Genomic DNA, 14,106 nt, shown 5'->3' with positions numbered 1-14,106 from the left:
ATCACTGAAATGACTGACACCCACCCAATCTTGAGATACCAGGCCTATCAGGAGTACAACGAAAAAAGCTGGGAAAGGCACAAATGCCCTGGGGGATGTACAAAGTGACTCGACTCCTCGTTTCTTAGTCTTCACTTACAAAATGACAAAAGTCAGACTTCAGAATCTTTTATGCTCTAATGCTCTGTGAGATCATATTAGCCAAGTGCTTTGAACATTGGAGGATGTTTTTGTTCTTTCCCCCGACTTTGAAATAACCGTGAGAGTGTCTGGCCTCGTGGGTGTCTGTGATGCCCTGGGCCCCAGCAGCCACCCACCCCTCCTTCCCTTTCTAAGTCAGTACAGGCTGTCTCTCTGGAGGGACACATCGGCTCTGGCCCAATGCTCCTCCTATTCTGCAAAATTTGGATTTACTAGAATAACTAAAGGACTTCTGTAAACATCTGCAATTTTGTTCTTAAAACTTTTCATTTGTGACTTGGAGTGTGGTGAATCTCTCATCTGACTCAGGGGTCCTGGATCTGATAATATGAGAGCAATTGCAGCAGATTCTGAAAGGCTCTCCACGTTTAAAACTAGTGTCAGGGGTTAGAAAGGTGGCCCCGGAGAGGCAAAAGGTCTTGCTGTGCAAGCATCGGGACCTAGTCCAGCACCCAGGCAGAAGGTGTACCTGTGACCGCAGCACAGCATGGGGACCGAAACAGGAGGATAGCTGGGCCTTGCTGATTGCTGGCCCAGGTCCAAGTTCAATGGGAGAACCTGTTTTAAGGGAATAAATGGCTAACAATAGAGCAGAATCTAACATCCTTCTCTGCCGTACACACACACACACACACACACACACACACACACAAATTAAAAATTGAAAAGATAAAATAAAGTGCCTCAGAACACCTGTGCTCATCAATAGAGAGCAACCTAGACAGGGTCTTTTCCAGTGCCTACTCTTTCTTAGATGGCAGCTCTTGGGACCAAGGTAGAGACTATATTTCCCCAGCCACCCTGGGCACTCCCAAAGTGAGAATTGTCATAGGTATACCCAAATCACATACATGAGTGACGTTTACAGCTATATTTTTAATCTCAACTCCCCAACCCGTAGACACTAAAAGAGGTCTCTATCTCGTGCCCGTGGGTAATTTTAATTTTATAACTTTTGCCGGGGCTCAGGGTGGTAATGAATAAAGCAGAACCCTGATGACATGAAATTTAGCCCTTGCTAATAAAAAAAACCCACACATCTCTGCACGGCACTCCTTCTGAGTGATGACCGAAGGCACAAAGGGGCCAATGCATTGGGACCGCTCCTGGGTAGAATTTGGTTTAAAAGTGTAGTGTATCTTTTATTGTTTGCCAACCAAACACCTTCACATTTTCTGCATTATCAAAGTTTCCTTCTTGGTGTTTTCGGGCACTGGGGGGAAGGGGTACAGTGGTAGATTGGAAAGGGAGAGAGTCCCTTCTCAGCTGGGCCACCCAGTTGTTGGTTTCTGACCAATCCATGCTTGGAGTCTTGAGTGATGATTCTCCTCTCTTTCTAATTCTGTGGCCCAGACTGGGCATCCTTGATCCATTACAGTCGCCACCATCACACGTCCTGAAAGGAGCAGTCTCAATCGGGGCTCCCAGGACTGTCTTCTGGCTCCTGCCTTGTTGTTGCACAGCCCCCCTCCCTTCCTCCTTATCCTCTGCCCTCCTCTTACTGGAAGAGTCTCCTGCATGACTCAGCCCTGAGCCCTGCCCGTCTACGTGTTCTAGACCATCCGTCAGAGCTGATTCCCAGTGGAGGGCTTCAGCCCTGGCTGCCACGTTGAGCGCTGAGCTCAGGTGTTCCTGCTGTCTGCCTTCCTGGCTTCCCCATCTGTTTGTGTAATGGGCATTTCAAGTTTAATATGCCCACAGCAAAACTCCTGACCCTCCAGACTCATCTGTGATGACACCTTTTTCATCAGAGCCATTAGAGACGGTGTTTACGCACTGGATGAGGTCACGGCGCACTCATCCGTGCTTTCTCTTTTTCCTCACTCAGTGGTGTTGGCTGGCTCTGCTGTCCCTGTTCAATCTGGCTCTGTCCTCACGTACATTTCCTGCTATCCGCCCAGGATAAGTTTCCACCGCTACTCATTCATGCAGACTATTACAAAAATCTCTCAATAGTTTCCCCCAAGCTTCAACGTTTTCCCCTTGACACGATAGTTAGTGAGATTTCCTTAAAATACAATCAGGGGGCTAGAGAGAGACAGATAGGCAAGTCAGAGCACATGCTGTCCTTCTGGAGGTCCTCAGCTTGGTGTTCCCATCACCCACAGGGCAGCTAATAACTCCAGCTCTAGAGGATCCAATGCCTCTGGCCTCTGTGGCCACCTATACCTACTCCAGAGCACATACCTGCACAACACACACACACACACACACACACACACACACACCCCAGCTTTTCTTGTCATGCCGCCTCAGATACCATCATGTGGACATCCGTCTTGGGTTTTCTTGAGTTCATAAAGCATACAATATGGCAAACTCACCTTTATCAACTAAAACCTTTTGTGAGATGACTTGAAGTCAGCTGAGAACAAAAAGGTGTCAGGTAGGTGTAATGAAAGGGGAGACCAAGAGGGAAACAGAAGAGTCTGGATTTTGCTGAGGTTTGCCAAGCCAAGAGCTATCAGGTAACACCACACGGCCTGCTCTCTGTTATTGTAACAGAAACTGAGGAATGAGCATGTAGCAGCCCAGAGTGAATTCAGGAGCCTGCAGGCTCAAAGCTACCTGACCTTGCAACTCCTGTCACCCTGAAGCAGCTGTGACTCGGGGACATTGTGCAGCTTGAGATAAGCACCCATATGCTGCGTACACAGTGGCAACTTGCATTCGCGAAGGGAGAGGTGCTGGTTTGCCACAGGAAGTCAAGCCCCTGGGTACCCCTTCCCACCCCCACCAAATGGCAGGCGATTAGTTTTTAATCTCTTAGAGTACCCAGATCTTTAAAACTCCCCTAAAACTCAGTCCTTAATGATGGCTCATATCTCTTTGGACCTTCTGTCAGCATCTTTCTCTGAGTAAAGGGATATGCATGGTTTCAGCACCTGTCAGAGCTGAAAGGGGCTTGGTGGCCCCTGATGTCACAAGTAACAAAATAAACAAAAAAGCTTAAGTGACCACTGCCTGTGGTGACACTTACCAGTCATCCCAACATGTTGGAGGCTGAGGCAGGAGCATCTTGAACTGAAGGCCATCCTGGAGACATAGCAAGACCATATATCAATAAGCAAATAAATGTAAATAAAAGCAAGACATATGTCAGAGGTCCCTGCTTTTGTCAGAATGGTTATCTTCCATTCTGTCCTCTAGGCCCCACACCACTATAACCAACCACTGTGATCTCTGCCTATGTCTCTTATATCCACCATACTGGCACATAAGTCATTGTGGCAGCAATGTTATTCATTCTCTCATTTTTCCTGGGCATGCAGCACCTACCAAAGTTTTCTATGTGTCTGTTCCCCAGGCTTGTATAGTGTGATCCATATTAATAGCTGTCTCCACTGGTTCCATGACAAGATCGCTATGACAAACAGTTGGCCAAACAGAGACTTTACAAGGTGGATCATTGTGATTCAGACCCTCAGCCTCCTTCTCAGCAGATGGAGCCCCTTGATGACTCACAGGTTGTGACCCCCTTCTCCTTCATCCGTCACTCTTGGGTTTTGAATGTGGATAGGCAGGCATTTTCTCCCCTTAAGTGCTATGGCACTTGACAATGCTAGAAATGAAAGGCTTCTAAAACATGCTTTTAATAGCCTGGAGGGAAAATAGTGGATTAAAGACCCTGAGGGTAGGAACTCGGCAGAACTGTGCCACATTCGTTAGAACCCAGAACCATAGCTATCCTTGGTGCTCAACTAAATTTCAAGAAAATAACCATCTTACGTCTAAGGTGTTTAGGACTGGCACCATGAAAGAGTCTTCACATGAAGGCCCTTATTCCCCCTTCCCCCCCCCCCCCCACACCCCCGCCGCCTCCAACCTCACTGTGACTGTCACATTAGGAGACTAGAAACATTGCAAAACACACATCTGGAGGCATTGAGAGTAAACAGAAAGGCTTGCAAAACCAGCCATAGGTCAGAAAATGCTAATCTTATCAGGGGTCCTGGAGAACACAAGTCCAGAAACCATCTAGTTGGGTGTCATGTTGCTGTGAACATGCATGTTTTCTTTCCGTCCACAGTAGGCATCTTGTTTTGGGAGCAACATGATACTCAGTCCTTAGAGGTTTGGTCATTTGCAGACAGACCACTGAATTCTTTTTACCCTAAGAAGTAGAAAGTAAAGAACAATGCTAGCTTCTTTAGAGGAAAAGCAGCAGAGAAAATACACATACAATATTTATTTTCTTTTGCTCATTTTATTTATTTACGTTTCCTCTCCTCCCCCAACACACACACACACACACACACACACACACACACACACACACACACGCATACCTCTTGTGGTATTGGGAACTGAGCCAAGGACATGAGAATGCTGAGAAAATGCTCTGCAACTGACCTATACCTTTAGCCCCTATTTATTTTAGTTTAAAACAAGTTTGGCTTTTGTTGTTGTTTTGAGAAAAGGCTTACTGTGTTGGTTGCCTGAGCTAGCCTTGAATCCCTTGGCTTAAGCAATCCTTGACTAGGCCTCCTGACTACCTAAGACTACAGGCGTAGGGCACCACACCTAGCTCTAGTATTTATTTATAGGTTTTTGTTGTTGTTTTGTTTGTTTGTTTGTTTGTTTGGTTGGTTGGTTTTGGGGTTTTTTGTGTTTTTTTTTTTTTTCTCACAAGATGATCATACTGAGATGGCCATTTAGAACTTAGTCTTTCTCATAGTTCTGTGTGTACATTCCCGGCATCAAAATCTCTCAGGGTTTTTACTTTTAAAACCCACATTCTTTGGCCTCCACCTTTATTTACATGATATCTGAGGAAAAATGCCTGGAGATCTTCATTTTCATTCTGTAGCCAAGACATTTTCAGGCATACAGAATCTAAGAATCTCTGAGATTATCTTTTGAAGAGGGCATGAAGTTGGGTGGGTGCACTAGGGTGAGGTGGGGGAGGACAGTGGTGGATGGATGTGGTCGATACACCATGTATAAATGTATGGAACTTTCAAAGAACAAAAATAATAAATTTTTTTAAAAAAGGAAAGATCAGAGAGTGGGTACTGTGACAGATGCAGATGGTACTTGGGTTTCAATTTCCTTCCTAGTTCTATTAATGTCCAAAGAATACTCAAACCCACGAAGAATGGGAAGTCTGGGAACTTTTATTATGAGTCCTCTCGGACATCAAAACTAACATGTCTTCCTTCTCAGGGGGAAGCTAAACCTTTTACTAACCACAATGTACTACTATGCTTTTGGAAAGACTAAAACATACCAGGGCACAGGAAAGAGGCACTGCAAATCAGAACTCAGGGACAAACCTCATCATAAGGCAGGATTAACTGCAGCACTCTTCCAGGATTCTGGTGCAAATACAGAAACCACAGTCGTGTACGGGCCTGGGAAGGACAGCAGAATGTGGGAGCGGGTTTGGAAACCAAAATATTGTGTCAGCAGTTTCTCTTTCATTTATTGTCCCTTATCAAAACCAACATTTCAATTCGAGGGGGGCCCAGTTAATCAAAACACAGATAAGTTCATTTAGAAGGCCCGGGATTGGGAGAAAGAGAGAGAGAGAGAGAGAGAGAGAGAGAGAGAGAGAGAGAGAGAGAGAGAGAGAGAGAGAGATTCTCTTCCCACCCCTACAGGCAGAGTGTTATAGGGAGAAATCTTCCTGAAGAGCCCCTCTTAGTAAATGCATGCTGGGACACTGCTCTGTTCAGAGTACAGAGCTCAACAGCTGGAATCTTAGGGAAATGGAGCCACAAATACACTTCCATTGTGCGGCTTTCCTTAGTATTTCTAATAGTCTCAAAAGCTCTTCAAAATCTTTATCACTTTTGTAGCTCTCTGTGGTGTGTGTGTGTGTGTGTGTCTGTGTGTGCTTGTGCACATGTGTATAGTTTTAACAATAAAAACAGCCAGTAGAAAATATCTTCAGGGTGTTCATTCAGACAAGCCATTACTGCATATCGGTAGCTGTACGTGGGTTATATGCTAATGCCGTGCCCATTTATAGACAGGATTTGAACATACTTGGGTTCTGGTACTCACAGGCATCCTGAAGCCAGTTTCTCACCTATATCAAGGGATGACTACAATGTGCAGTGGCAAGGAATTTGGAGGCACTGGGGCAAGATGGCCCATAAAGGATAGAACTTGGTGTTTAGACTTTACAATGTGCAAGAGTATACTATTTTTCACTGATCTTTCCAAGTCCCTACTGGCTGATTTGCCTGACAAAAATCCTCGGCAAGAGATGGTCAAGTTCTGGCAGCCACATGTTCGCCTTGGAGACAGTGGAGTGGGACCAGGAGAGCCGAAGGCGTGGGGTCTGCAGTGTTGGATCAGAGTGTGGCTCTGATGAGACTCAGGGGTGTGAAAGTGAGGTGGCCACGCCCATGGGAGTAGTGTGAGCCCCTCAAGGCCAGGGAAACCTTCATTCTCATTTCTTACCTTTTGAGGCTGTGCAACAAACTTCCCTCTCTCCCATTTTGAAAAATAGGCCAAGGCTGGCCCTTTGGAAAGTTCTCTGATTCCAATCATGGTATTCGGAAGAGATTCCTGTCTTCATACATTCTCCGCCATCCTTGCCAGGTCAGGAGCAGTGACTGATTCTGGACCTGGAAACTCCTGTCACAAACTTATTAAAGGCTTATTAAAGGGACTAGAGGCTGCCTGGTATGAAACAGTATGGGCAAAGGATTGTGGTCATGTCCCTTTCTTCGTGTTAGACAGCTTTTCAGCTCATGATGTTAATGACTATATCATAGATGCCTCTGATGACACAAACAAAGAAATATTACTGTTTCTGCAAGACAAAATATAAGAGACCATAATTCTGTCCCACATGAACAACGTAGTGGGAAAAACAAATGGGAGTCTAAAGAATATGGAATTGACGGAAGGAAAGCACTGATAGAAAACAACTCACCTAAGGAAAAGTCCAATCTATGAATTGCTCCCTGCCCTCAGCTGAGGATCATGACCTGCTGAGGCTCTGCTAAGCATATCGGCGTTCATCAGAGCTTGGGCAGTGGCCACTGTCAGCAAGGGCCTGGATTCATGAAAGCTAGCAGGATCCTGCAGCTTGGGATATAGCCTACTCTTCTCAGTGGGACTTCATGATCTGCCCCTGGAGTGGATGTCTTCTTGGCTTTCATACCCTGTTGCTCGTGTGTTTTGTTCTTACTCACTCAGTCATTGTACTGCGTCTGCACAGATGAGACCTTTTCTCATCATTGCTAACCAAGCCAATCATTTGTTTTTGTCATAAATGGGTCCTGGTACCTTGAAGCCATATGAAGACCACCAGAAGGGCCTCCTCTGGGTTTTCTCACCTCAACTTTCAGTTCAGTGGATGTAGCATATGGAGACCAAGCAGCAGACACAGTCTAGTTTTAGCTCTTCCGTGTAAAACTCCCATGGCTCATCTGGCCATATCAACTTGTGCATTCAGGAAAGGGGTCAAGAAGACCCTGGAGGTCTCTGAGGAGAAAATACAGGGCAGGAAGGAGGAAGGCCAGTCTCCAGCCTCCCTGAGTTTTTCTTGCCATCCCAGGCCTTCCAGGTCTGAAGGAATTTACAGGAAAAGTGACAGTGAGAGAGCCAAGGGAAGCAGGACCTTCCAGGAAGGAGAGGGTCCAGGGACAGCTGGACAGCCTGCACAGTGAGTGGTTGGGATTCATTCAGAATTCTTGGGGGACTTCCTCCTCATAAGCCCGATCCCTGCTAAGGCATGGGTTACAAAAAGAAAGGCGTGTAAGGAAGTAGAGTAAGTGAATGGCTTGTTGAGGACAAGCATGGGGAAGGTACTTTCTGGACCTGAGCTGTTTTTAATTCATGATGCCAAAGACATGCCTTCTGTCCAGTAAGGCAAGCATGCTAAGATGATCCATGAACTGACAAGTGTATTCATTTATTTAGTCCACAGATGATATTCAGTAGGGGCCACATGCCTTTCCAATTTTTTTGACAGTTTCAAGTGATACAGTAGCATCTCTATTTGAAGACTGAAGCAAAAATTTAGGGAAATGTGTAGTCAAAGTCAATGGTGCTAATTCATGACTAGTCAAAGGGCGCTCACAGCCTCCCAGTACCTACGTATGTAAATGTTACCTGTCATTAGATGGTCATAAACCTTCATCCAGCATTACCTCTTCAGGACATTACATGTGGCATTTGACACAAGAATGGCCAGTGAGTTGCCTAAGGGTACTTGGTGCTAGGCTATAGGAGCTGCAGCAGGTACCTGACAGGAGCAGCCAAGAATAGATCATTCAAGGCCGTGCTTTCCCTGGGTGAGCCTAGGCCTGGCATTAGCAAGCCCAGTGATGATCTAAGCCCGTTGGTCTAGCTCACATGTGGTTGAGGATACGTGACACAGACACCCTAAGCCTCTGTCCACTGTGAAAACACAGGACACCCAAGTTGAAAGGAATGCTGAGTGACACCATGTGGGTGTGCAGTGGTCTGTGACCGGAAGGTTCGCTGGAAGCAATTTGCAGAGGGGTCCTTGGAAAACCACCTGGATGGTTATTGTAAATGAAAAAAGGAAGAGATGCCACATTTGGAGGAGTAATTTTTAATACTAGGTTTATGGCTGATTACATGTGATAGTCATTACAGCTTATTTAACTCTGAAATTATCTGGCCTCTCAAACTCCCCCAGAGACTGGAGGAATCATGGGTTAAATTTTAAAAACAACGTCTGGGAGAAGATGATATGCTTTTCCTTGAGGGGAATAGACGAAGCTTAAAAGAAAAAGAATCTCCAATTCTCTCCAGGAAAGAGCCTTATTTCTTGCATTGTCTGCGTCTTCCATATTGTGATGGAGCTCAGAAATTCACCAACACAGGGAGATTCTCCTCTCCTTGCCTGTGGTGCTGTTTTGAGCAGGGTGTTTTGGAAAGAATCCAAAGTGGGCTCAAATCTCAGAGGTTTCCACTTCTTTGGAGCCGAACATGTCATCAGGAGCTGGGAGTCGGAGTGAGTTACGTAGAACAGCTGCAGGGTACCCACCACCCTTTCCCCAAGGATGATAGCTAGCTCTGCAGAGGAGTGAGCTGGCCAGGGATACTTCAGGGAAGGCTCCCCCCCCCGCCCCAATCCCAGGATTACAACACTATATCAGTTCCCACCTAAAAGCATTTTCTCCATAGGAGCAGCCTGAACATGGAGGCATGAGGGCAGGGCAAGTTACAAAGTCGGGGGATGGGGGGAAAGGAGGTGTGCAGGGGGACTTTCCTTGGGGATTAGGATATCCTCCTCTGTTAGCTACACACAGGAGAGAAAATGGGAAGTCAGGGAAGACACCTACCAGCCCTTGCTTGGTTTAAAGGCGGCAAAAGAGGAGACAGTGCTTGAAGCATCAAGTGCACCGCAAGAATAAACATCCAGACGTCCGCGAACTCTGCAATTGGTCTCAGCTCCATCCAGCACTGCAGAGAAGAAGTATTCTTCTATTCGTTTGTCTTGTTTTTCCTGAAGAAGCTTCATAGGGACCTGTGGGCCCTGGCACAGTGGAAGCCTGATGTGTCATCCTGGGTCAGGTGTAGTTGGCATTCCTGGGTCCTTGGGGTATGTATGAGTTCTGGAAATACTGAACTTCCCGGACATGTGACTCTGTGATCTGAGGTTCACTTGCCCTCTCTGGATGCCTTGGGCCAGCCTCCTCCTGGCAAGAGCAGTGATGCCTGGGCCTCAGCAGAGGTCTTTTGTTTGATTGTTTTAATTTTTTATTCACTTTACATCCTGGTTGTACTCTTCTTCCTCCTCTCCTCTTAGTCCTAGCCTCTCTCCCCCACCCCATCCCATATTCCTTGGAAAAGGGGAATCCCCCTCCCATGTGTGTCACCCACCCACCCCCACCTCCTCAAGTCATATCAGGACCGAGCACATCCTCTTCCCCTGAGGCCTGGCAAGGCAGTCCTGCCAGGAGGAAGTGATCAAAAAGCAGGCAGCAGAGTCCATGTCAGAGAAAGCTCCCGGACTCTTTACTAGTGGACCCACATGAAGCCTGAGCTGCCCATCGGCTACATCTGTGTAGGGGACCTAGGTCCAGTCCATGCACAGTCCTTGGGTGATGCTTCAGACACCACAAGCCCCCCTGGGCCTGGTTAATTGGCTCTGTTGTTCTTCTTGTGGTGCTCTTGTCACCTCTAGGTCCTTTTATCCTTTCCCCACTCTCCCACTAGACCCCCTATGCATCACCCTATGTTTGCCTGTGAGTCTCAGCCAACCCCTATCACTATTAATGATACTCAGTGGAGGTCTTGGTCAGACATTGGCCAAAGCCATCATCTTTGCAACGTTCTGGGAAAAGCCCAGGAAGGCTGTCTGGGTGAAATCATTATGTACATCCCAGGACCCCACTTCACTCAAACACAGCAGAGACCTGTTCCCCTACCAGCTTAATCCAATCCCTATAATGTGGGGCAAAACAATTCTAGGCGCAGCTATTGAGTTTACAGGAAGATGCCAATTTGGAAACCCCGACTCCATAGCCATTTTGATATGCCTAAAATGATAGCATCAAAAAAATTAAGTATGAAAACTAGCAGCACAAGGATGAATATTGGGGGCTAGGGGGTAAAAATGGAGAAAACAGGCAGAAGTCACTTTATACACAATTTTGCCAAGCTGACTTAGAATTATAGCTAGTAGGAGCTGTTGAAAATTTTGTTTTATTTATTCCCTGCAGTGGAAGAAGAAAAAAAAAAAAAAATCAATGGCTCCTTGGCCAGAGAGACATAAGTGAGTTATACAGGCCACTGACATGGTGGACCAAACTGTAACAACCACATTTGCTGCTGTCAGGCCACCGGCTTCAGTGGCGCCAGCTGTAATTATGGCTGATCACCTCTAATTCAGAACTGCCTGCCTTGATAAAGGTGTCACGGGGAGCCACTGTGGCCTCCGCATCAATTGAGGATGTCATGACAGAGGGCAGCCTGCTAGTGAAAGCTCCTTCAGCCCCCAGGCCTAGGGTCATGGAGTGTGAGGCCAACCTTGCTATGTTGCTCCTCACAGTGTAACGACGATGGTCCCTGGAGCTGAGTTAAATGCCAGGGGATCGAGAAAAACAGAGCTGGACACTCAACAGCATGTATCTTTAATAAGCAAAGTGATTTCCCCAGAACTAAAGGAGAGAGTCAGATATGTTTTTGTTGTGGTGGTTATGGTTATAGGTTTTGGATTTTTGTTTGTTTGTTTGTTTTTTGTTTTGTATCGGGTTGGGTTTGGGTTTGTTGTTGCTTTTGGTTTCGGGGGAGGGGTGTTTTTGTCTCCGTTCTGGTGTTTCAAAACAGTTTCTCTGTGTAGCCCTGTTGTCCTAGAATTCTCTCCATAGACCAGGCTGGCCTGAAACTCACAGAAATCCTCCTGCCTCTGCCAAGTAATATTAGTGATACCACCTCCCGATGAGAGATAAGCTTTTATCACTGGCCAGGCAGTGTTGAGGGCACTAGACTAGCTGAAGCTGTGATCAGGCTTGGGGGTAAAATGCAGCCTTGTGCCTTCTTCTGCTTTTGTGGTTTAAAAAAAAAAAAGTATCCTAGTGAACTTCCCATTTTCAAAGAAATTACTTTTTTTTTTTTTTTTTTTTTGGAGGAGGCACAAAGTTGTGATGGGAAATGTAGATGGTGGAATAAGAAGGGCAGGTTCAGGAAGCTGCCCCAAGTTAGGATTGCTCTAGGTGACCTGTGTGGGGAATTGAGGTGGGAGCAGAATTCAGCAATTAAAAGGGCTTTGTTATCATTCGTGAAGATAAGACTTGGTTTCTCCTCCACTCCCAGGTTGTTTTCTTCCCTCTGTAATTAAAAAAAAAAGAGTGGGGGACACAAACTGTTTACTCTTCTTGTACACTCTTAAACACGCAGCGCCACCGGAATGCTCATCCCATCCCTGCAGCCAGGTGAGGACTGGGAAGCCTGGCTTTTGTTTTGGTTTTTTGTTTTGTTTTGTTTTGCTTTTTGGGGGGGGGAGGGGGACAGATTCTTTCCTATCCTCTCCTGGGTCAGCTCCCTGGAAGTGAAGTGCTAATCTCAGAAAGACAAGGCTGCACTTGGCTATAACGGTCCTTTCTCCTAGGACATTAAAGAGCCACCAGAGCAGGCTTGTTGAAGGAGGGAGAAATGACTTCGGTTTCACAGTCCTTGATGGTTCCAGACACAAGCGCGTGTTTGAACCAGAAGTGGTTTTGCCCTTGCTGACAGGGAGGTCAGATATGAGAACTCCCTGGAGGAGAGACAGTTGGCATTCTGCAGCAGAAAATCCCATGTGGCTCCAGGAAAAATGTCTGCAGGCAGCGGAAACCCTGTCACCTGGTTCCCAGAGCTGAAACCCTCCGCTTGGTTACTGAAGTTGGCTTTTGGTCTTGGTCCTTCCAACCTGTTCCCTCTCTGGTGTCTTCGTCTCTTCACTGTTAATGCCCTAGCTCCAAATACAGGCCTCTTTCCTGCTTCCTTGCTGTCTGTCTGTCTGTCTGTCTGTCTATCTATCTATCTATCTATCTATCTATCATTTGTTTCTAGCCAAACACCACCACTCCTGGTCACAGACTCTGGGGGTCCCTCTCTGAGCTCCAATGGCAGTGGAAGGTCTTCCTGAAACTGTACTGTTTCCTAGTCTGTTTACTGGTTTCTAAGGGCGATTGCACCAAGAAGGCCCTGAGCCTGGAACTGGGCCTGGGGCTGTTTTGGTTACATTGAAGTTTTTGCTTCAGTTCTGCCAGATTTAAATGGTGACTTCACCAGCGCTGAGCTAAAAAGGAGAAGGGGGAGGAGGGCGAGCCCAGGAGAAAGAGAGAGCGAGGCTGCGGAGCCAGAGGGAGAGAGCCAGAGCAGGGCGCTAAAGAAGGGCCAGAGCATTACATCATCGCTTGGCCTGGAATCAAATGGGAAGGATATGACTCACTCAAGCTAGTTAAGCTTTGGCTCAAATTCTACACACACTCATTCCTCAGCTCTCATGTTCTGCACCTCAGGAGGGAATTCAGCCTCAGTGATGTCCATGAGGTTGGTTTGTAATTTTATTTTCTGTTTCTTGATTTTAGAGATCTTTGGGCCCCTACTGCGGTCTGTTCTGAGTCTTCCTCCTTTCTCTCCCCTTTCTCGCCTTTTCTGCCGCCGTGGTTTCCCTTCTTCCCCCACTTTCCCCAGCCCCTCCGCTCCTCTTCTTGCCTCGAAGAGGCATTTCTTTTCACTTTGATCAGAGTTGGTTTTTTTTTTTTTTAAATCCTAGCACGGAGACCTGAATGAGTTTAGAGGTCGGGCTAGCAGAGGGGGAAATCAGCCTAGCCAACCGAAGCCGCAGGAGCAAAAAAAAAAAAAAAAAAATCCCCAAATAAAAAAGCAAACCGAGAAAGAGCAAACTCTGAAGAAGTTTCTTTGCTGCGGTGTGGCTCCTAATCGGAGGAGACAGGGAGAGAGTTAAAACGCAGGGACCAATCGCTGGAATGGTGAGGTAATACAAGAACCACAGGGTAGTTAAGAAATGTGAGAGGGGGGTCAGTTTTGCAAAGCATTTACCTGCTCTCAAGGGGTTTTCAGTTTTATTATCAACTGCAGTGACTTTAACTGGCTTCAGACTGCAACCTCTAATTATTCACAGACACCCCTTTTTTTTATCTTTTATTATTAAAAGTAAAACTATAGTGTGGTATTTTAAAAACTTGGTATTATTACAGCTGTATATTATTTTCCTGCACCAGAATTCATATTCTCTCCCTCTTTCTCTCCCTCTCTCCCTCCGTCCATCCCTCCTTCCCCTCACCCACCCACCCCTTTCCCCGCTTTAAAAAAAAAAAAAAAGGTTGTCTTTTTATAAAAGGTCTCAGTGGTGGGGTGATGGTGGTTGGGAGGGTTTTCTGCGTGTAGCTGGCAAATTGTAAGTGATTGGGAGTTGTTCTGTGTGGTGCTGAAGGGGGAAGAGCTGGCGGTTGTGGTGTT

The 14,106-nt window shown here is 46.4% G+C and overlaps 1 protein-coding gene across 3 annotated transcripts in view; it reads left to right on the top strand.

The window, feature by feature from the left end:
- Positions 1-14,106, top strand: part of Creb5 (cAMP responsive element binding protein 5) — a 393,776-nt gene that overhangs the window by 259,028 nt on the left and 120,642 nt on the right. Inside the window, exon 1 of one of the 3 annotated variants that reach the window (XM_051152347.1) lies at positions 12,826-13,173. The exons of the other annotated variants lie outside the window; for them this stretch is intronic. Coding sequence (XP_051008304.1) covers positions 13,127-13,173 — 47 coding nt within the window. The 5' untranslated portion in view covers positions 12,826-13,126. Of the gene's footprint in view, positions 1-12,825; positions 13,174-14,106 lie in introns of those variants that run through there. 3 annotated transcript variants of the gene reach the window in all.

The sequence above is a fragment of the Acomys russatus genome, chromosome 10, assembly GCF_903995435.1.
Source record: "Acomys russatus chromosome 10, mAcoRus1.1, whole genome shotgun sequence".
NCBI classification, from domain to species: Eukaryota; Metazoa; Chordata; class Mammalia; order Rodentia; family Muridae; genus Acomys; species Acomys russatus.
This window is presented reverse-complemented; position numbering and strand designations above follow the sequence as displayed.